Raw genomic sequence first — 21,831 nt, 5'->3', positions numbered from 1 at the left:
CCCTTATTCATACTCTAAAACTATGCCTCCACTTAACGCTAGAAAACGAGCTTATCTTAAAAAACATAGAAATGAGACGAGCCAATTTGTCCCTCATTTAAGAGATCAAGACTGGGACATGAGCGATTCTGAGCTTATAGAATTAAGCAACATAACTGAAATGCGTAATGCTGATCCTACAATCAGCATGTCAATCAACAATGTTTTGCTTGATAAAAATGTAAAGCGAAACAGACCCTTGTCTTACTCGAAAACCTCTAGGTCAACGCGCTGGAGACGAGAAAAAGAAGCTAAATCTGTTAATGATAAGGGCAAACTGGAGAGTTTTGGATTTGTGTCTATTGCCCCTGTTGTAGAAGCCAGTTCTCCCATATTGTCAAAGAATGAAATACAACTTTTGAGAATCCAAGAAATGCTTCCAAAACTTCAAATGTATGTGAAGCCTGTGATGAACTCGAAGGATAAAAACACGGTCGAGAGATACAGTTTTTTGCAATACTCTTCGATTTATACTTATTTTATTAAGAGAATTGAGGGTATTCCTATTACTTTGGCTTCTCGTGAGGCAGCTAGGATTCATTGGGCAGATAACAGCGTTGCGTATCGTGCCATGACTATCGTAAAATGGGCTAAAGAATATTTGAGTCAAGGGGTGTTATCGAGACATCGACAAGGTGTTCATTCAAAAAGAAAGTCTTTTCTTAATGATGCCGATATCAAGGAAATGGTTCTCGAAGAAATACGTAGAATGAAGCCTGCTGAACGTTCCTTGGTTACTATTAAAAAATTCATTGATGAAGTAGTTATTCCATCCAAATTGGGCGTAATAATGCAACCTGTTCCTGAAAGCACGGTCAGTAACTATCTCCATGAATGGGGTTATGCCTATAGAAAGAACAAAAAAACCATTTACTTTGATGGTCACGAGCGAGAAGATGTGGTCGAGTATAGAAATGTTTGGTCGAAGAGGATGCTCAAATATATGGAAAAAATGGATTTTTACTCTGGAGAAACTGAGGAAGATGTATTGGAGCCAAATGCATTACCAGAAGGCGAGAGAAAGTGCGTGTTCGTTACGCACGATGAAAGTACTTTCTATGCAAATGATGGTAAGAACGATATGTGGTTAGCTGATGGAGAAAATTACATCAGAAAAAAGGGTCCTGGACTATCTATCATGGTGAGTGAGTTTCAATGCCCTTGCCATGGAACAATGAAGATTCAAAAGTGGTCTTCAAGAAAGCTGTTCAAGGCAGGTACTGCAAGAGATGGATGGTGGACTTCGAAACACATGGTTGAGCAGTTAAAAGAAGATGCAATCGGCCTTTTCGAAGCACTTCACCCCAATTGTGTAGCTGTTTTTCTTTTTGATAACAGCTCCAATCATGGTGCTTTTGCTGATGATGCTTTGGTCGCCAGCCGAATGACTCTCAATGAAAAGCCTTGGCCATTGAGTGAGAAATTCCAGTTCCGAGATACTGTATATATCTCAAGATCCACAGATATGGAGGAAGTCCAGTCCTTCTACTATGAAAAGGAGATCAAGAAAAGGGATAAGAAGGGAAACTTGAAAACAAAAAAAGTACGTTATTTCAAGGGAATAAGAAAAATTTTGGAGGAAAGAAGTCTATGGATTGGACATGATCTGGAAGGCAAGAAATGGAAGTTACATTGTGGGGCTCCAGATAGAGTTAACCCGATTTGCTGCGCCCTCCATTTTTTAGAGAATTGCCCTGATTTTAAAAATCAAAAGTCTGCTTTGGAGGAGGTGATCATAAACTCTGGCCACGTTTTTGAGCTGTATCCTAAATACCATTGCGAATGCAATTGGATCGAAATGTACTGGGGTGCAGCAAAAAGAGAAGCTCGCTTGAAATGCGATTACTCCTTTAAGTCTCTTGAGAAAAATATCAATTTATTTTTGGATAAAGCCGGCGATTTAGCACATATACGTAGGTATTTTAGGAGATCAATGGGCTTTATTGAAGCTTATAGTCGATGTACTGATGGAAGAGAAGTTGTTCAAGAGGTGAAAAAGTTTGTCGAGAAAAAGTATTTGTCTCACAGAAAAGTCAGAGTGCCTTCAGATTTGGTATAGTCAACAATAAATATCATTAAAAATATTTTTTTTAAGAAAAAACCGCCATTAAGTCCCTCTAATTTCAGGAAATGAGCAATGTCTACACTAAATGCCATGAGATGTCTAAAAAAAAAATTACACCTCATCATGTCCACGATGTCTAAAAAAAAAAGAAAAAAAAAAAAATACACCTCATCATGTCCACGATGTCAAAAAAAAAAAATTTGAAACAAAATTAAAATTTTTCAGGTTTAAGCTTGGTGGCACGTTAGCTTGAATATTTCATCAATCTTTGTTCAAATTTTTATACTAAATTGTTTTGATGTGGAGTTGATAATTTTATACATGCTCCAATGAGGCAAATATGGTAATTTTAAAAAATTATGGTTGTTATTTCTCGCGAAGAGGCAGTATGTTTATTTTATGCTGTGTCATACAATCAGGATAATGCAAATAAGTATACCAAGATCATCGATGAAATGGAAGGTATAACCATTTGCTACTCTGAAAATCCTAAGCGCCCATTTCTTTGCTCGCTAAAATCAATGGATCTTAATCCATCAGAATATAAACAATATCCTGCAATTTTGCAAGCAACCAAACAACCTTTTGAAGCAATAAAATAATACTAATTTTAATTAATAAGATATTTAGGAAGTGGGAGAGGGCAACATTTTCGAACGATGGAATAAGTTTTCTCTGTCATCAAATTTAAACAGTGATCTTTTTTCAATGATCTCGTCCTCACATTCCAATATATGTACCTGATTATCATGTACTATAGTATCTATGATAATCTTTTTTAGATTGGAGTGCTCACTAAAACCAAAGTTAGCTAATTGTTTTGCAAAAAAATAATATGTCACACACCGAATGAACGATTCCAAATCATTCATGTTTGTAGTTAAACCGGCCGAATCGATGATTACTAAGCACGCTTTATCTATCTTTGCCAATTCCTTAATCAAATCTATCAACAAAAATTAGTATTAATTACAATTGCGTTCTGTAAGATACTGAATACCTTGCGCGTCACCAGTCACGTCTGCTAACTCATTCATTAAATTATTTTTCTTCAGATCTCTTCTGTTTATCGGAGTCTTGGAGTTGCAACTGACACTAACATAGACATATTCAACTAAAGATCTGCTTTTTAATCCGGCAATCATGGCTTGAATTGACTTTACAACTTCCCCTCTATCTGTTGTTGTTTTGGATTTACGACAGTATCCCAATATGCAGTAGCCTTCTTTTTTCAGATTTGTAATATATTCTTTGTATCTTTCAGATACTCCGACTATCTCTTTCAATAAAATTTCTACGATACGATAATTAATAATAATAAACAGTTAATGTTAAACATTAATTACGTCTATAGTTACGTCTTAATACGTATAATACTCTTTGTGATGATCTTATCTCAGAGTCTTCATGTTTCCTTTTAACTTTTGTACTCAAAAATTCAAACTTCTGTGACGTACACCAGTTAATGAATTTGCAGATAAGCTCTTCTTGAAAAACCAAAGAACACTCCCACAAATCTGAAATAATATTATTAAATGACATAAATTCTGCTCATATGCTATGGATTTGGGATCAGTGAATAGGTATACAATTTCCATAAACTGCTTTAGTTGCTCCTTTGATTCTATAATAATAATAAAGTTGGTCTTAGGAGGGAAAAAAATATTTTACAGTAAACAAATACCAAGTTTTAAACTATTATCATCTACAACTATTTGCTCATATTCAACTACATTTTCATGAATACAGTTGTCGCTCTATTTAAGGGTGTGTTTCTAAAGAACGGCAGAGGTCACCAGCATAAACACCACTACAGGATCATATGGCACAAGAAGTTCTTTTATCTTCTTCAATTCGTTCTGAATGTTTTCAGAAGTCAAGTTGAGGATAGCGTGTTGTTGTTAGACCTTTGCCTTTTTTGACAACATTAATATTACTATTTAACGTTTCAGCATTGTTGAGAATGCTTGATATAGTCTGTTGGGCAAGTGATTGATCTAAATTGAATCTCTTCATAGCCCATTCACCTAATTCTGTTTGATTAAGCTGGCCAGTAGCATTTTGATCCAAAAGCTTAATTTTTTGAGAAAGAAAGGCGTGCACGTTTATAGATAGAATCCAAACAAATAAAATAAATTTTGTTATGTCATGTGTTTATTCTCATCAAAATTATTTTGAGTCTACGACTCGTATACTATCTTTCCAGCAACTTTGATCAAGTCTTAAGCAAGTTTTGATTTGTTAATGTCCTTACACAGTTACCAAATCTATACCAACCGACAGTGGCCTATGTGGAAATATGTTGTACAAACATGTCTATAATGTAGCTACAATACATATTAAGTGAGTTCAATTTTTTAACAGCTACGAACTTCGATTTAAGGGTATGTTCTATTTAAGAGTGGGTATTCCAAAAAATTTGGCCATCCTTAAACAGAGCGGCTACTGTATGTTTTACTGTGTTTTTAATTTTAAAAAATTACGTTTAAGGTATGATATGATATTGCATAATAGACTTTTTACTTAGATTTACAATAGCATGGACGAACTCATACCCAACGAAAACTACAAGATACTATTCGGAAATACAATCAAATCTGATGGCTTTTCTGTTGACTTTGTGTTTTATCGAAAGGAAAGAATGAATAATGGCTCTGACGTTGAATTAACCCTCGAAGACTTCAACTACGAAGAAGTTCACAATCAATATCATCCAATGTTCCTTGTCCCTGGGCGTAAATCATTATTCACGGCAATCCTCTGTAAAAGAATATTATCATTTAACAGGTAGTACTGTCTATGGCAGAAAACTCGAGTTAAAAAAAAGTGCTCTGGCATCAAAACGATCGAGTCTCAAATTCCCACACCATAAACAGCAGCAGTTGGATCATACGATCAATATGTTGAATACATGCTAACACATCTTGACAAGCTTCTAGATTTCTAAGGCAAAGACACTGCGCATCACCGATTCCAGCTTTATCAAGGCCGACAGGGGGCACCGGAAATGATGGCTAACATATTGACTCATGGAACAGCCAAGTACAACAGATCACGGAGAAAGCGAAAGAAGAAGAAGAAGAAGAAAGACAAGAAGGAAGATGAAGGGTTATCATTGCGCACTGACGAAAAGAAGTAAGCAACTAGCCTTTCTTTAATAGATGTTATTAACTTTTTTTTTTTTTTTTTTTGAAAGGTTGAAGTGGAGGACCCTTCCTTTCCAAGAAAACAAAGAAAAGTGTCCGTTGGTCGTTTTTGGTGCTGGTGTTTTCGGCAAGGATATGGTCAAGATGAAAGGGCTTTGGTGTGGGGTGATAGGAAAACTTTTTGCAACGTTAAAAAAACGTGATGCTGCTGGTGAGCTGATCGTCGTGACGATTGATGAATTTAAAACATCAAAGACGTGTAGCTCCTGTTTTTTCGATGATCTTAAAGTAGCCAAAGCACCCGGTTTTAAGGGCAAAGGTGTTCTCAGCTGCTCTAAATGTAAGAAGGTTTGGCAACGAGACGTCAACGCCACCACTAATGGTAACGATCTCTGAGGCAGCTTGGATGGGAGAAGGACGACTGGAAGTTTTCAAGCCGAAGAAAAACGATGGTGAAGGAAGATCCTGAACTTGGCAAGAGTCCATAAATTTTTTTTAAGGAGGCAAAGCTCAAGTTTATTGATGTGACGATATAATCAAGTCACGATAATTGTTTTTGGGTTTTTCAATGTTAAAAGTATATGCAATAATATATAAATATAATTTTTTTTTGTTGTTGTTGGATTGGTTGAGAGATGAATAGGTAAGAAGAGCTGTCAATAGTGATCTAGACTAATGGAATGAGAAAAGAGGTAACGCACGGTGAGCGCAACCTTGAAGAAAGAGTTCTTCTCGGTAAGCCTGTCGGATGAGCCTGCGGGCGCTTTGAATGACAATAGACGGAGCAAAAGGTTGATTGTTGAAAATTAGCTGCCAGGTAGCACGCCATACAGCCAGTAATGTATATCCAACCACTATAGCTGGAGAGACAGGCAGAGGGCAGCAGATAGGCGGAGGAAATTCCAGATGGAAAAGGGCTTTCTGTAATTGGTTTGTCGTCAGAGGTAGAAGACGAAAATACTCATCCCAAACAGTTTGCCAAACGAGCCATTTTTTTGGGCAGCCATAGAGGAAATGTTCTAAAGTATCCGATCCAGTAGCACACACGGAGCATGTATCAAAAGGAAAATAAGATGGTATCAATCGATTCAACAGGGAGCGATGAGGGATCTTGCGGTGTAAAAGACGATACCAAACATTACGACAGACATGAGAGACAGGGTAGCCCCAGAATTTTTTCCATGCTAATGCTGTCAGAGGAGATGTGTAAGTTGATGAAGTCAAATCCTGAAGACAAAGGCGGCGGAACTGCTTTGACGACATCGGGCTTGAAGAGGCGCCGGATAATAAACCCAGAGCCGAGATAAAAGGAGCGGCATCAATACCATGGGAGAGATCCGGTTTGAAGGGATTAGGACCTAAATGGGCATAACATGCTAGAATAAATGGACGAACAAGAAAGGGAGAAAGCAAAATTGAATTATGTCGTACCATCCGGAGAAAACGACGGGCGAGATAAGGGTGCACCTGGAGTTCGGAATTTGTGCGGGCACGAAGACGATTGGTAGTAGGGTCAACGAGGTAGACGAGAGACAGACGCAGCTAAGATATCGAGCGTTTCAGTGGTGGAACCGGAGGAGCACGTAATACCCCAGATATTGGTAATTGAAGGCAGGTATTTGCGTTCACTATTACCGAATGGAAATTATGAGGTAGACGATCAATAGCTTGGAAGAATAAATGAAAGGGACTGCTTGACGAGCGCACGTAGGGTGGTCGTAGATCGTGAAAGACAAAGGAAAGTCGATAATCAGCCAAGGGCCAAGTAAATACTGAGGAAGTGGTATCCGACTGTAAATGATGAAGGAGACAGTCAGCTAGTCGAGGCAAAACTACAGAATTACAAATCATCGGCGAAGTCCAAAATGTCGCAGGTGGGCCTATAGGTGCACCGCTTAAAAGTGGAATGAGCCATCGAAGTTGGAGAGCGTGTTGTTGAATACCAGGAGCAAGTACACCAAGGCCACCTGAAGAGCGAGGCAAACACATTGTAGAAAGGCTGATCTTGGGGAACATACGAAAAGTCAAAAAGGAGGACATTATTCCTTTAAGTTTGCTGATAAAACTGGATGGGACATATGTAAGGCGGAGAACGTGCCAAAGCTTCGATAAGACTAAGGTATTCAAAACTGTGACTCGTCCACGTACTGATAGTGATCGCTGTGAATGTAATTGACAGGCTGTTTTGATTTGACCAAGCAATTTAGAAAGATGTTCATTGCGTTGTGAGATGGAACTACACAGAGGATAGCCAAGATACGTGGCAGGCAAAGTGGACGAGCGATCGTGCCAATGTGTAATACGATGAGCAATTAAGGAAGATCTCCAAATAGCCGAAGAAGAAATACATGCACCAGATAATGAGACAGCTAACGTTTTATGAAAGTTGATCTGAGCATTGGAAGCGCAAGAATATACCTCAAGATGGGAATGTAGAATGTTCAAGTCGTTTGGGTCGTGAAGCAAGCAGACCATGTCATCAGCATATGCCAGTAATTTGATCGGCTGCAAATTGAGATCCAAAGGATGAGATAACGAGGACCTTGGTAAGGCAAAACCACAAAAGGCAGGGTCACGAATAATTCGCCGAAGCAGCGGTTCGAAAGCAAGGTTAAAAAGTACAGGTGATATGGGATCGCCCTGTCGCAAACCACGTAGTTGAGGCACGGACGGTGATAAGAAACCGTTCACATTTAGACGCAGTTGAGTACCAAAGAACAGATTTGACAAACTGTGCACCACTATAGGAGGAAAACCAAAGCGCAAAAGGACTTTGTGCAAATATTCGGGATGGACCCTATCGTAAGCTTTTTCCTGATCAAGCATGAGACCAATAGATTGGGAGTGCGAGTTTCTGGCATGATCCATAACTAGTTTCATGAGGAGCCCATTGTCGGCGATAAAACGTCCACGAACAAACCCACTTTGGAATGGTGTGATCAACGACTTTGCTAAATTAATAATGCGAGCAATAAGAATACGCGTAAACACCTTGGCATCGGTGTTGATAAGAGATATTGGTCTCCAATTCTTCAGATCAGACAAATCACCTTTCTTGGGGAGCAGAGATACACATGTTTCTTGCCAAGAGGGCGGGAAGATACCAACAGTTAAGGCGTTATTATAAACAGCCAAGGCAATTTCACGACAGGCAGGATGACGAAAAAGAAGATTCAGGAGTTCATAAGGAAGCCCATCCACGCCAGGGCTACTTCTCTGAGGACATCTCGACACCTCCTCAAGCAGTTCGTCATATGTAATTGGACTAGTTATGAACTGATGATCAATCTCAGATAAGTGCAAATCTTCCGGCAAGGAATCCAGAAGGTTATCCATGGCCGTGTAGTCAATTGGATCTGGAGAGTATAATTGAGAGTAGAAGATGGCGGCGGCATCAAGCATTTCATCTCTGGTAGAACTAATAGTGTGATTTATAGGATGTCTTAAAGGCGGAATCAAATGACGAGATGAGCGAGTAGCCACAGTTCTTTTGAGATAGCCAGGCGACAACTCTCCAAGTTCACGCCATCGTATACCCGCCCGAAGTGCTAAGTTGTCTACATGATATTGTTGGATCTCGGCCAATTGTGACTCGACAATACTTAACTGAGGTTGGACAACATTGGTACAATCAGGATTCTGAGACATTTTAGTGATTAAGCCAGATCGTTTTTTCTGTAGAAGTCGTTCGCCTTGAGACAATGAGAAGGCCTTCTTACGGGCTGAGTGTTTTGCCACACGCTGTAAGGTTGACTTGAGCTCTTCCCATTTGAGATTGACAGGGAGCGAGAGATCAAGGGTATCAACTGTGTTGTCAATAGCGGAGGCCAGAAGAGAGCGAAATGAGGGGTCCGAAGCCAGCTTAGGCTGAGCTCGCCATAAGCCTTTCCCAACCTGTGCAGTGCTGTTAGGAGCAGAGTCAGAGAGGAGGGGAAGTCTCAACGAAAGCAACAAGTGATCTGTCCAGGACGGTTGAATATAATGAACCTGACCTAGAGTACGAGTACAGACTAAGTCTTTTGAAAGGAAGATATAGTCAATGCAGGATTGTTGGGTACCACGAAGGAATGTGGGTTGAGAAGAGTGACCAGGTGGAGTGATTCCATCGACAAAATGAGATGCAATATAATTTAACCATGCAGCAGGAGCTTGAGGACGACGAGAGCGTTTGGACAAGTGTGTTGCATAGGTATAATTAAAGTCACCGAGTAGGATGTGTCGAGATGGACTCATCGGAAAGAGAAGAGAACAGTCGAATTGCATCATACGAGTTAGAAATTCGTATCTGTCACGTCGAGAAGCGGGAGCGTATAAAACAGTGACCGTAATGGGAGTAAAACAATGAGCCTTATGAGAAACGGTTGTTATGATAACACGCCCGCAGATACTGAGGACAGTGTTGGGGAAGGACAAGTCATGGGATAAACAAATTAGTCCACAATGGGGAGACCAAATGTTATCATAAGCTTGAAACTGTGTGTGGAAGAGATCTTGCAATTGAGGCGTATTGGCACGAGTTTCCTGCAATGCCAGTAAATCGATAGACTGTTCACGTAAGTAGCGGATAAAATGAGAACCAGGCGTAGAATCCGCTTATTTACGCAAACTGCGACAATTAAGAGTAGCTAATGTAATAAGTGAAGAGGTAACCGGGTTTGATGTGTGTGTAATAGTATTTACACGGTCGTGATATGAATGAGCAGTACGTATTTCTAAATTCATGATAATAATTTTAGAGTAGAGTTGGCATCGCGCCTATATCATCCTGCATAAGATCTGGAGGATGCTGCACATCATTAGATTCATCGTCGTATTCTTCCATGTCTGTGTCTATACCATCCACATTTGGCACATAATCCACAGTGTGTGGGGTCGTTAAGATCTTATCTTTATACTTCAAACAAGCCTTAGAAGTGGTACGTACATGTCCTTCTAAACCACAATGTGGACAAACGATGGGCTTTGAGGGTTTCTTCTGCTCAACGATTCTAGGAGCCGCACCAGAAGCAGTTTGGGATCGTGTGATTATTTTACCCTTTGGCGCATATTTAGAGGCATTGGATCCATTGGCAGCCAATACGGTACTTGGTGGAGTTGTCGAAGAAACAGAAGTTTCAGGAGAATGTTTCTCAATATTTTCGAGATTCACAGCAACTAACTGACCCTTTTCGGTAGATTCTATAATCTCAGGGTTTGCTGTAGATGAAGGGGCAGCTGTTGCTGATGAAGGTACCGGAGTCTTACGGGCCTTTTTGTTGGCTGTAACTTGAGGTGAAGGATCGTTCCTGCGTGGACATCCTTTAGCTTTATGCCCAAAAGCATGACAATTGTAACATGAAATGTTGGCAAGCCTCTTAGTACAATCAATTATCGCATGATCGTTTCCATGACAATATCTGCAGTAGGGGGCCATCGAGTTCCATGTAGCAAAGACCTCAACCTCACTTGGTTGAAGACGAGTCTCGTCAGAATTTCTTGACACAGGGGTGAATTTCCAAGGCATAACATGCATCAAATTGGAACGATGTGGCCCTTGTTTGTGAACTTCCAAAACAGCATAGCCTTGACCAGAGTACAAGCCGGCTAAGCCGCAGACTTTACCACAATCGATAATCGTACCGAAAGATGAAAGATTGGAACGCATATCATTATGTAGATCCTGTAGCCCTTTATCACCACGACCATAATGAGATGGCAAATTCTCAAAAGAGGTTCTCAGGATATCAGCATCCAACGCTAAAGATGGATATGCAACAAAAGGCTTCTCAAAGGAAGGTAGTTTAACTCCGATTGTGCAAAGTTTTTCCTCAAAAGATGAAGACACGACCAGTTCAGCGAAAAGCTTAGAAGAGTCAAGACAAATTACTTTTACAACATGCCATATATCAGTAGGGTTATCACATGCCGACGCAAGCCCTTCCAAGAAAGAAATTCGGTTTGACACATGAGTATTGTCAATGAGAACGGAGTCAGGCACAGTCCCTTTCAAAAAAGGTCGCTCACTGTAACTTGCAAAATGACTTAAATGCGAGGCAGGGGAAGTATTGATATCAGCATTCCGATCGACGTTGGTAAGAGCAATAGTAGAGCTAGAAGCTGTACTTGAAGTTTTCACAGTGCCTCGAAGTATTCACAGTGCCTCGAAGTATTCACAGTGCCTCGAAGTATTCACAGTGCCTCGAAGTATTCGAGCCCAAGTTTTTCCAGATTGTAGAAGTGAAGAAGATTTTGGCTTTGGAATTGCCTTATTAGGAGGCAAATTTTCATTAGCGGAAAGAACCATGGCAAGAGTCCATAAAAAAAAAAAACTGCAATGAAAAACATATACGGGAATCCAATTCTAGAAAGCTGACTTTGCTCCGATGGAAAAAGACTTGATACCCTTCAAATAAACTTCGCTTTTCGATTTCCGTCTTCAACTTTGTATAAATTAAGAATGAATGTTTTATTTTATTATGTGCAGATGGATGAAAACTATTTATACGTGTTGGACGGTGTGATAAAACAATCGTCTCTTACATTGAGAATTGAATTTAATATGATATTAATATAGCGTGTTCTGTAAAAGCGTGATATCCTCGAGTACACATCAAGGGGTATTTTATTCCAATATGCTATTATGCAGTAAACGCATATTTGGAAAATGGCTTTATGAAGGGCCAAAAATTTATAAAATAGCGATTATTACACCTGAAAAATCTTTCTGAGGAAAACACTAGAAACAACAAGCTTTTTTTTTTTTTTTCTTAGAAAGGTAGTCTATTTGAATAAAGCACTGGTATTTATTAAAAAACATATTTTCTGAAAGGTAAAGAATGATTAAGTATAATTGTTATTAAGGCGTGTAATTTATATTCCCATCCTAAAAAAGAGGGAGTACAAGAATATATATGTAATAAGAGACAGTATTTCAAATTTGAAAACTACATCATAGCACATCCACAACCATTCACAGGTTCAACAAAAGGATCTGGCTGTTTATTTCCCCATATCGAAGGAATCATCAAGTCGGTGGTTGATTGACAAAAGTCAATTAAACTATATAAAAAGTTAATGGAAAGTGAAATAAATCAGCTTATTTTTTTTTGTTTCTTTACGATTTACTTGCTTCAGAAACAGGAACTCTCGGAATATCAAGCTGCTCTTTTAATTGTACGTTGAACTCTAAAAGCTTTTTTAATTTAGTTTCTGACACAGATTGACTCGTCATGTATAGTTTATTAAGAAAGAGAGAAAAGAAAAGAAAAAAAAATTAAAGCCGCTGTTTTTTACGCAGAAATTGATACAGTTTTTGCCCGCATTCTTCCCCAATGATTTTTGATATTTCCCTTGAGCTCATTTTTGCTAATTCCTCCAAATTGTTCACCTTATTTATGATTAGCTTGTAGTTGCTTGAATTAATGCCAGGCATACTTCTTAATACATCCTATCAAAATCACTATGAATATCATAGTCATATACTCCCTTTTTCCTTTACTTACTTGAGGAGTCATGTTGTGAATCGTTTCCCCGCTTTCTCCTTCTTCAGCACCGATACTTGCTGCTTTCTCAGAATTAGGCTCTTCTTCAGTTTTCTGTATATGAAATTAGCTTGAATTTATATGGGTTGATTTTCTTTTTAACCTTCAAATCTTCAAATATACTCGCTGTTTCATGAGGACTTGATGACCAAATAATCCTTAATTTTGGGAACGTGAGTGTTAATACAACAAGCTTAGAAGTGATGTCTTGTAATCGAATATTATCTCGTAAATCAGATACCCCCTATGTTTCACAGTGAATAATAAATTAAAGCATTCATCTTGCTCTTTTTTACTTGTAACGTAAATGATTTGCTTTGGTCAAATTCAATCAATAGAATAGGTATTTTATAATATAATGACATACTCTCACACTGAGTGTATCTAAGTGCATCGTTAATAAGAAAGCTTACTTTTTTACACAGCATCATACTTTACAGTCTACCCGAATTAAGCGATTGAATAAGATCTGAAATTGATTTTCGTTCCACACACATCTCGGGACTCAAGATGTAATCACCGACTTGTAGTGTACAAGGCTCTATCTTAATTCCTCGTGCATACAGTATAGGAGGTAGCACATTTCTAAATTCACGCATATCCACTGTAATCACGGGAGGCCCGGTCGATACTTTGGTTTGTCCACCTGCTACTCGAGTACTTGGGCGTATCACTTCAAACTCTCTTTCCTTTCGTTTTTCCGGTAATGGAATGGCCATAACCTTTATAAAGGATTTAATAAATGCGTTATAAAGCTAAATTACAATTTTACCGATTTTTCGTGAATCAATTTTTCAAACGATTCCTTTTCTTTCTTGATTAAACTCAAATAATTTTGTTCTTCTACAGAATTTTCGTAAAGCATGAAATAAACGCGGATTTGTACTGTAGGATGCTTAGCTCGATAGACCTCTACTTGTCGAACAAAAGCTGGACTAGGATCATACATAATAATAAACCTAGGTTGGGTATCTTCTAGTATTTGTTCATGCAAATCATCTTCATAGCATTGAATTGTCAAAGTGGAGTGCTTTGGTATTTCCTCAAAGGTTGGCAATATCTCATCATTATTCTCCATTTGAAATTCCACCATACTCACTTCTTCCTCTTCTTCTTCTTCACCGTCTTCATCTTCTTGTCCATCCAAACTATATATAAAATGCCCAAGTAAGCAACAAAAGTAAATATATATCTTTTGCTTTTTACGTAGAGGATATTTGAATCACATCATCACCAAATGTATCTGCTAAAGTGCCACTTTCTCTTCCAGGTCCAGATCCTACTACGGCTCCACCTCTCACTCTTCTTCGCTTATTAGGTGGTGCTCTTCGAACAGCTACATTATTTACTGGTGCACGGCTGCTTTGCTGCTGCTGTTGCTGCTGCTGTTGTTGTTGTATTTGATGAATTGTGGATCGCCATCGGAAGAACCGAATGGCTAATTGCTTAAGTAATGTGGGTTGTTGTGTAATATAATCTTGTAAATGATGGCAACTTCGTCTTTCAGATACCATGATCAAGATCGCGGCTCCTTCACCTCCATTCAGCCCCACAGACTCATGCTCTATCTCTTCCAATATAGAATTAAGCAGTTGCCATTTAGGTTGTTCTTCTAAGACCAATTTGATGTGGGAAGGTAAACTGGGATCAGTGATTGTGGCATCGATCGCATCGTATTCAGGATCGCCTTTTTTAAGATAAACGCGTTTTCTTGCTTCCTAAAAAAAAGGATCTAAGTACTTACATTCTTTCTTTGCTTGCATATAATAAACTTACAGAAACAGCTCGATTACCCGCATCAAGAAACAACCATTGAGAATGCCTTGTCTGTCTTGCATCCCCTGGTGCATTCGCAGCAATAATCGTTTCCATAAAACTATAAAATGTTACACAATCATAGGCTGTCAAATATCCCAAGAGTTGCCTCAATGTCTTGAGGTCATCCACTAGTTGCTTCGAAGTCGGCGACAGACGATGCCAAACAGGATCCAGCTGTCTTCGGACAATGACATCAAATGATTTAAAAAAGGCATGTTCAAACTCGCCCACGTCCAGTTGAGGATTCATACGACGCAACTCACTTAATGTAGCCTCCATACACTCGACGAGGGATTGTTGAATAAGATCCATTGATTCAGTCATCGGTTGACGAAGCTCAATCACATCTCCATTCATGGCTGTAGTCAGATTTTCAGAAACGACCAGCTGAAATCGTGGCCAGAGATGGACCTTGCGTAAAAAGAGAGCTTTCATGGTGTTTTGAAGAGGCGCAAATCCAGACACAAAGGATTCGGGTCGATCTGAAAAGGCCTTGATGAATCCTTCTTCGTTCTCTTCTCGATAGATGCGTAAAATAAGTTGAATCATCGAATCGGGCTTTACTCTGTTTTCAAATATGAGTCAATGCGCTTCATTTTATTGCATTTTTCTTTACGTGTGAGCGTTGAGGATCAGGATACCACTAATTAAAGAAGTGGGAATTCTTTTTAATAACATGTCTACAGCTAAAATTCTGGAAGTAATTGAAAATAAACCACTTTGTCGATACATAAGACTCCTACAGTAAAAGAGTATTAAGTATACATATATAACAATAGTCAAACGCGAATAATGACCTTTGCTCTGCACTTGTACTATACTCAATAGGCTTAAGAGTATGTTCATAAGGAACACCTTTTTCAACGAGGTGTCTTTGAACTAGAACTTCCTGTTCTTGTGACATGTTGATCACTAACACAAGATGGTTTCCTCCTGTATAGAGTTGCATTAAGTTACAAATCACTTCAAACAAGCCTAAACCGGGCGACATGATGAGTAAGCCATCCTCTGAGACAATCTCTGTCAAGATTTGCTTTTGAAATTCAAGCATGTCGAAAAAAAAAATACTTTTTTTTTTTTGCTACTGCTACTGCGTGAATTGCATTTCAAAAAGGGCATTGCCATATCTTATTTCTAAAACCCAGCACCCAATAATGCAATATTTGATTTAATCTCAGACAAAAGAGTTTTTTTTTGGGACAAAAAATTCAAAATCAGACTTTTTCCATTTTATTTCAGACAGATTTAGAAGTAATTCAGAAGGGCTTTTTTGGCAATTAAAACCATTAACTTTACAGATCATCGCATTTTGAGCTTTTTTAAAATAGAGTGAAAGAGAAAGTGATCTCAAATTTGCATTACATTCAAACAAAAGCGGTATATTAATGTTTGAGTATAGGGTTCGTTTGACAGATCACTGTTAAGTAATTGCTGATGATTGACATATTGAAATTGAGCAGTTTCATTCCCTTAATAAATGCAAAAGTTGATATACCTCGTATTGACACCTTTTTCGTATCTTGTTGTTGTCGCTCATCTTTTTATATACCAAGCACATGAGTGTAGAAATCAATTATTCTCAAAAGGTACGTACCGTGAAGGGAAAAAAGAGAAGAGATATACAGTAGTCGCTCTATTTAAGGATGGCCAAATTTTTTGGAATACCCACTCTTAAATAGAACATACCCTTAAATCGAAGTTCGTAGCTGTTAAAAAATTGAACTCACTTAATATGTATTGTAGCTACATTATAGACATGTTTGTACAACATATTTCCACATAGGCCACTGTCGGTTGGTATAGATTTGGTAACTGTGTAAGGACATTAACAAATCAAAACTTGCTTAAGACTTGATCAAAGTTGCTGGAAAGATAGTATACGAGTCGTAGACTCAAAATAATTTTGATGAGAATAAACACATGACATAACAAAATTTATTTTATTTGTTTGGATTCTATCTATAAACGTGCACGCCTTTCTTTCTCAAAAAATTAAGCTTTTGGATCAAAATGCTACTGGCCAGCTTAATCAAACAGAATTAGGTGAATGGGCTATGAAGAGATTCAATTTAGATCAATCACTTGCCCAACAGACTATATCAAGCATTCTCAACAATGCTGAAACGTTAAATAGTAATATTAATGTTGTCAAAAAAGGCAAAGGTCTAACAACAACACGCTATCCTCAACTTGACTTCTGAAAACATTCAGAACGAATTGAAGAAGATAAAAGAACTTCTTGTGCCATATGATCCTGTAGTGGTGTTTATGCTGGTGACCTCTGCCATTCTTTAGAAATACACTCGTAAATAGAGAATACTCTTAAATTAGACACCTTTAAATCAGACACCCTTAAATAGAGCGACTACTGTAATCACCCTTTTTTTTTGTACATTTTGTACCAACATGTATAAATCAATCATACAACATAAAAAAGCTGAAGTCATTAAAGAACGCCAAAAATAAAGCGCTTCATGCAGCAGTAGTGGTAAGAATTAAAAAAACGCGATATTTCAGTTAGCTAACGCGCTATAAAAAGATTCGTTATGCAAAGACTGTAAAGAACCAGGTCATTATAGTAAACAGTTTTATAAGTGCAAATTTTACGTCGAAGCCATCGCAGATGATGGTAAGCATTATACCCTTTTCATGTATGACTTTCCTAATTTTTTTGTTTAAAGAGCTGGTACCTCTAAAAAAAGAAAAAAGATCAATAAAGCAGGACAAGAAAAAGGCGAAAAGACCCAGAACTAGTAGCAATACGACTGAACCTAAATGTAGTAGATGTAAACAAGAAAAACATAAATCATCTCGTTCACCTGCTTGCCCCAATCATATACAAACAAAAAAAGAAACGTTTCTGAGGCACTTGGGGCCTAATTATAAGGCATATATGCGAAAGCTACCTTTTGATCAATGCGTACAAAGCACTTATCAAACTAAACTTAAATCGAAAATTGTCTCTGCTTGTGAAGACGTGCGAAATATTGTACTCAGATCACAGCTTTTCGTGAATTTTTATATACCCAGTTTGGTCCGTTTAGATAGTCCTATTCCTCATAAAATATATGAACAGAATTTTTGGTATTCGATATCACAACTTATAAGGAACCAACGAGTCACGAATGGCATCTCTTTACAGCATGGATTACTTGATTATTGGAATGGTTTTAACAAAAGTTACCCTACTATTATTTATGATAAGAAACTTGCTAGTGGTGTTAGCCACTGTATATCGGAAGCGTCCCAACAACTACAAACAATATACACTAATAATGTAGTAGAACCCTTTGAATCAAGAATATGCAAGTATATATTTTATAAAACACAAAATATCTTCATAGTAAGTATGATACTATTATAAAAAGCACGTATAACTAAGGCTACATAGTCAATGGATCGTTCAGATGTTGTAAAAATTGTCCCTTACGCTTACCAACATGTTTGTCAAGGAGTTTTTGTGTGGCCTCAAGGTCCTGTATTTACCGAAGAAAGGAAACAAATTGTTGATAAAACCTTCCTATCGCTAAAGAATATGATACCAACTCGAGCGACTCTTACAACTCTGCCTGAGTTTCCTAACAGCTTTGTTCCTTGTCTGTTAAACATCTTATCAGAATACGAGATCGAGCACAACAATCCCTGTCACCAAATCCGGGTATGCATTAGAGGTTCGTGAATATAAGCGCCAATGCATTAGCACCCTTTGTTAAGGAGACCCTGCCACAAGGCTACCAGAATCAACTTAATACAGTAGTCGCTCTATTTAAGGGTGTCTGGTTTAAAGGTATTTTCTATTTATGAGTGTATTTCTAAAGAACGGCAGAGGTCCCCAGCATAAATACCATTATATCACTATTCTATTTAAGGGTGCAACGTAAATATTTTGTACCACTAAATAGAAAATTTTTTACAAGTGATAGTTTTTTGGAGCACTCTAACAATAAATTTTTTACTTTGTAAAATAAGATTGAAGATCTGTTTGCTCTTTTGACTTATTTAATTCAGCACAAGAATCAGCCAATCTCATTCAAATTCGGCGATGGAATTTACGATCAAGATCGTCCAAAGGAACTTTGTACATGAGAATAGTTTCATAGGCTTCTCTCAACCGTTTTTTACACTCTACTATATCGACGCACTGCTCATATTGCTCTGTATTATCATTTTCTTCTGTTTCATCTATGCTGCCTTCTGCCGTTTCTTCATTATTAATAGTACTTATCCACTGAAACACCTAAAAAAGGAAGCCTCTGTATTTTTACCTTGTTTATTCACTTTCTTCATTATTGTATCAGTCCTTTATTTCATCAGCGAATGATTTATGAGCCAAGAAGTCGTGTAAGTAATAACAGATGATACTTGATTGAAAAGGCTATGCTACTTGGTAGCTTTCGTCATTGTTAAAATGATGCAGTATCATTTCTTCTTATTTCATTGGGTGAAACACGAGTCAGCGAAAACTCAGTACAAAATGTACGCCAATGAATAAATGCACAGATATTATGCTTCAGGAACATGAAAGGATCCAAACAAAAGTAACAGCTTTATTTATACATGACCTTGTACTGTTATGTATACTAACCATATAATTGTATATTTAAATGACGCAGTAGGATGATCACTGCATCAAAGAGATATAAATAGGTTCTTTTACAAGATTCCATAAGCAAAGGCAAAGACCGATTAGAGTAGTGTCAGTGACAAGTAAGTCAAAAGTTCCTCTTTCTTATTTACAATAAGAAGGTAAAGATATCCCATTTGATTAAATAGGAATGTAATCACTCATGTTTACTATTCATTTTTCATTTGTATTAGAATATAAAAAAAAAATTGGACCCGGAATCCAACCCTAATTTTTTTAGCTAGAAATTAGGAAAAACTGCGTGTAATCAGTTTCTTTTTTTTGCAAGAAAAGCAGCAAAACTTGGTCTGGTTTTTTTCGCAAGAAGCCCAAGAAAACTTGATATGATTTTTTTCGCAAGAAATCAAGAAAACTTGAGAGTTAAAGAAAAAAAGGAGAAAGAACAGACGTTCAGGTATCCTTTTTATACTTTTTTGTGGTCATGCATTGTTACTGCATTTCATTTGAAATTCAGACAAAATATTCTCAGCACAGACCCTGGCACGAAAAATCTAAATGACCAACGATAAATGTTACACAAATGTTTGAATATGACCGCAGCTGTCCCTTTTTCTTTGAAAAGATTTTCATTTCACCTCAAGCTACACAATTACTATTCCGTCTTGGATGATGACAATAAAGCAGCTCCAGTAGTACAAGACATTGAACTTCAGAAATATTTGAAGACCCCAAAGGCAACCACCATATCAACTAACGAGATAGATTTTGACTGTAATGCATTCAAACAAAGGGTCAAGCGCCAAACAGGAAAGAAGCTCACTAGAAAGGGAAAGGATGTACAACTGATTGAAAATAGTCTTTCTCAGAAAGTGACATCAACTTCAAATGTGTCAGTTGAACAATTCAAACATAACTTTGACGCGCATGTTGAACATCGCAAAAAACTGCGTGACTTCTATAACACTGGCAACAGAATGAATGAGCGCCGACATCGTGAAATTCAGAAGCATAAATTTACTCATCGAATATGTACAAAGGAACGAAAGGCACCGTCTCAAACTTCTGGTAGCAGCTTCTCAGGATGATGGAAGATAATTGAGTTCTAACGCGCTTTAATAGATAATCCTTCAACAAAGAAGAAATTGGTCGTGTTCATTGGAGACAGAGGAGCCAGAGTTGGTTCCCGCATCAAAGGATTTAAGAAATACGGTGGACGGTGGAAAGAGGTCATTCACTCCGAAGCGGCAAACGTGTGCGTTACCAATGAGACCTTGACTTCCAAGACTTGTATTTTTTGTTTTCGACGACTGACGCATCCCCGTATATCAGTAACGAAAAACGGAGAGGCTTTTTCAAGGAAGGTCAAAGGCAGCTTCTACTGTACAAACCCGCTGTGTGTTTCAGTTCTGTCCAAATGTGCTGCCAAGTCAAGAGATTCTCTGTCAGTGTTGGTAATCGGTATCGTAGGTCTTAGTACTATTTTGTTTGGCGCTCCGTTACCAGCATTCAAATCACATAAAATCAGCAACATTGAAGCTGAAAAATACATTATATTAACTTCTCCCTCCAGATTTGAAGAGGAGACTGGCAGCTACGCAGTAGTTCTAGAGGTAAGAAAAGGATCAAGCAAGGTTGATCACCCAGAAGCAAAATTAAAATTTATTTGTCTGATAGTGACAGTATTTTACGACGGGTCGTTTAACGTCACTCTCTTCACTGTAAGCAAAATTTACTGCAGCACAAAATGGTGTGTTGAATAACACTATTTAAGTCTACTTCATCTTCTTCAGTGAGTGCTAGCAGCTTTCAATTATATGCTCTAGATATATAAAATGAATTTTGAGTATACGTACATTATTGGTGATGTAGTTCGAGTTGATTTTTTCATGCTTGAGCTCTACTGGGTGAAATTATTAAGAAATTTTCAGATTTGGCAACCCAAATCATGTTGGATTTTACTTTAAATTCTGTTCTTCTTATGATGACTGAATAAAAGTCAATACCAAATATCCTTGCTGAATCGTAAGAGCGGTTAATCACTTGTGATGCATCCGGCATACACAAGTTCATTTGTATCCTTTTCATGTAGTATTTGAATAAATGATGCTTTAGAACAGCAGCTTCCTTTTTAGATCCATGCTGTTAGCGTAGGATGTGAAAAGTAGAGAGCCCTATGTTGTTATGTACCTACTCCTCTTTATGATCAATACCAGAAGGAAGGGAATCTATTCTGGACAATGCATCTACAAGATGAATGCCTAAATACATTTATTATTTAATATATTGAATAGGATATTTTCTTATTTTACTTGCCTAAATAAGTAGCTCTTTCTATGAGATATCTCCACGATGCATTTTGAGCCTCATATCCAACTAACATGTTAGGGTCATATAATCTTACTTTTTCGATCAATATAAAGAAAACGACTCTGTTTCTGTTTCTCCATAATCAATATCTACATCTAAAGCCATGAGGTTGATAAACATGTATCTTATATGTACTAATAACCCATATACTCACGAAGAGTATTGATGCCAAACTTGATTATATCAAAATCATTCGGAGCTTTATCCCAATATGATAGCTTTATTGATATTTGTTGCTTGAAATAATTTGATCATCTGTTTGTAGACAATAAAAGATGCTTTGTATAGAAT

General features: G+C 37.7%; 7 protein-coding genes across 7 annotated transcripts; 4 read left to right on the top strand and 3 right to left on the bottom strand.

Moving 5' to 3' along the window:
- Window positions 1–22: 22 nt before the first annotated feature.
- RO3G_01475 (uncharacterized protein) lies at window positions 23–2,098 on the top strand (the record flags this gene model as incomplete). Its single annotated transcript, XM_067656066.1, has 1 exon — window positions 23–2,098. The coding sequence occupies one exon, from the start codon at window positions 23–25 to the stop codon at window positions 2,096–2,098; it is 2,076 nt and encodes a 691-aa protein (XP_067512167.1).
- A 2,545-nt stretch (window positions 2,099–4,643) lies between these two features.
- Window positions 4,644–5,646, top strand: RO3G_01474 (uncharacterized protein; the record flags this gene model as incomplete). The annotated part of the gene is made up of 3 exons (XM_067656065.1): window positions 4,644–4,866; window positions 5,053–5,239; window positions 5,301–5,646. The coding sequence occupies 3 exons, from the start codon at window positions 4,644–4,646 to the stop codon at window positions 5,644–5,646; spliced, it is 756 nt and encodes a 251-aa protein (XP_067512166.1).
- Window positions 5,647–6,104: 458 nt separating this feature from the next.
- On the bottom strand, window positions 6,105–10,894 carry RO3G_01473 (uncharacterized protein; the record flags this gene model as incomplete). Its single annotated transcript, XM_067656064.1, has 6 exons — window positions 6,105–6,171; window positions 6,212–6,792; window positions 6,886–9,771; window positions 9,852–9,875; window positions 9,931–9,962; window positions 10,087–10,894. The coding sequence occupies 6 exons, from the start codon at window positions 10,892–10,894 to the stop codon at window positions 6,105–6,107; spliced, it is 4,398 nt and encodes a 1,465-aa protein (XP_067512165.1).
- Window positions 10,895–12,173: 1,279 nt separating this feature from the next.
- Window positions 12,174–15,639, bottom strand: RO3G_01472 (uncharacterized protein; the record flags this gene model as incomplete). Its single annotated transcript, XM_067656063.1, has 12 exons — window positions 12,174–12,288; window positions 12,348–12,414; window positions 12,523–12,676; window positions 12,732–12,824; window positions 12,874–13,014; window positions 13,067–13,154; window positions 13,335–13,492; window positions 13,543–13,918; window positions 13,977–14,488; window positions 14,547–15,153; window positions 15,205–15,231; window positions 15,410–15,639. 12 exons carry the CDS (start codon window positions 15,637–15,639, stop codon window positions 12,174–12,176), a joined length of 2,568 nt encoding a protein of 855 aa, XP_067512164.1.
- A 1,842-nt stretch (window positions 15,640–17,481) lies between these two features.
- RO3G_01471 (uncharacterized protein) lies at window positions 17,482–18,267 on the top strand (the record flags this gene model as incomplete). Its single annotated transcript, XM_067656062.1, has 2 exons — window positions 17,482–17,931; window positions 17,980–18,267. 2 exons carry the CDS (start codon window positions 17,482–17,484, stop codon window positions 18,265–18,267), a joined length of 738 nt encoding a protein of 245 aa, XP_067512163.1.
- A 351-nt stretch (window positions 18,268–18,618) lies between these two features.
- Window positions 18,619–18,875, bottom strand: RO3G_01470 (uncharacterized protein; the record flags this gene model as incomplete). Its single annotated transcript, XM_067656061.1, has 2 exons — window positions 18,619–18,791; window positions 18,854–18,875. The coding sequence occupies 2 exons, from the start codon at window positions 18,873–18,875 to the stop codon at window positions 18,619–18,621; spliced, it is 195 nt and encodes a 64-aa protein (XP_067512162.1).
- An 888-nt stretch (window positions 18,876–19,763) lies between these two features.
- On the top strand, window positions 19,764–20,258 carry RO3G_01469 (uncharacterized protein; the record flags this gene model as incomplete). Its single annotated transcript, XM_067656060.1, has 1 exon — window positions 19,764–20,258. The coding sequence occupies one exon, from the start codon at window positions 19,764–19,766 to the stop codon at window positions 20,256–20,258; it is 495 nt and encodes a 164-aa protein (XP_067512161.1).
- Window positions 20,259–21,831: the final 1,573 nt, after the last annotated feature.

Source organism: Rhizopus delemar, genomic scaffold, assembly GCF_000149305.1.
Source record: "Rhizopus delemar RA 99-880 supercont3.1 genomic scaffold, whole genome shotgun sequence".
In the NCBI taxonomy this organism is placed as follows: Eukaryota; Fungi; Mucoromycota; class Mucoromycetes; order Mucorales; family Rhizopodaceae; genus Rhizopus; species Rhizopus delemar.
Note: the sequence above shows the minus strand (reverse complement) of the source record. Positions and strands in the feature narration are given on the sequence as shown.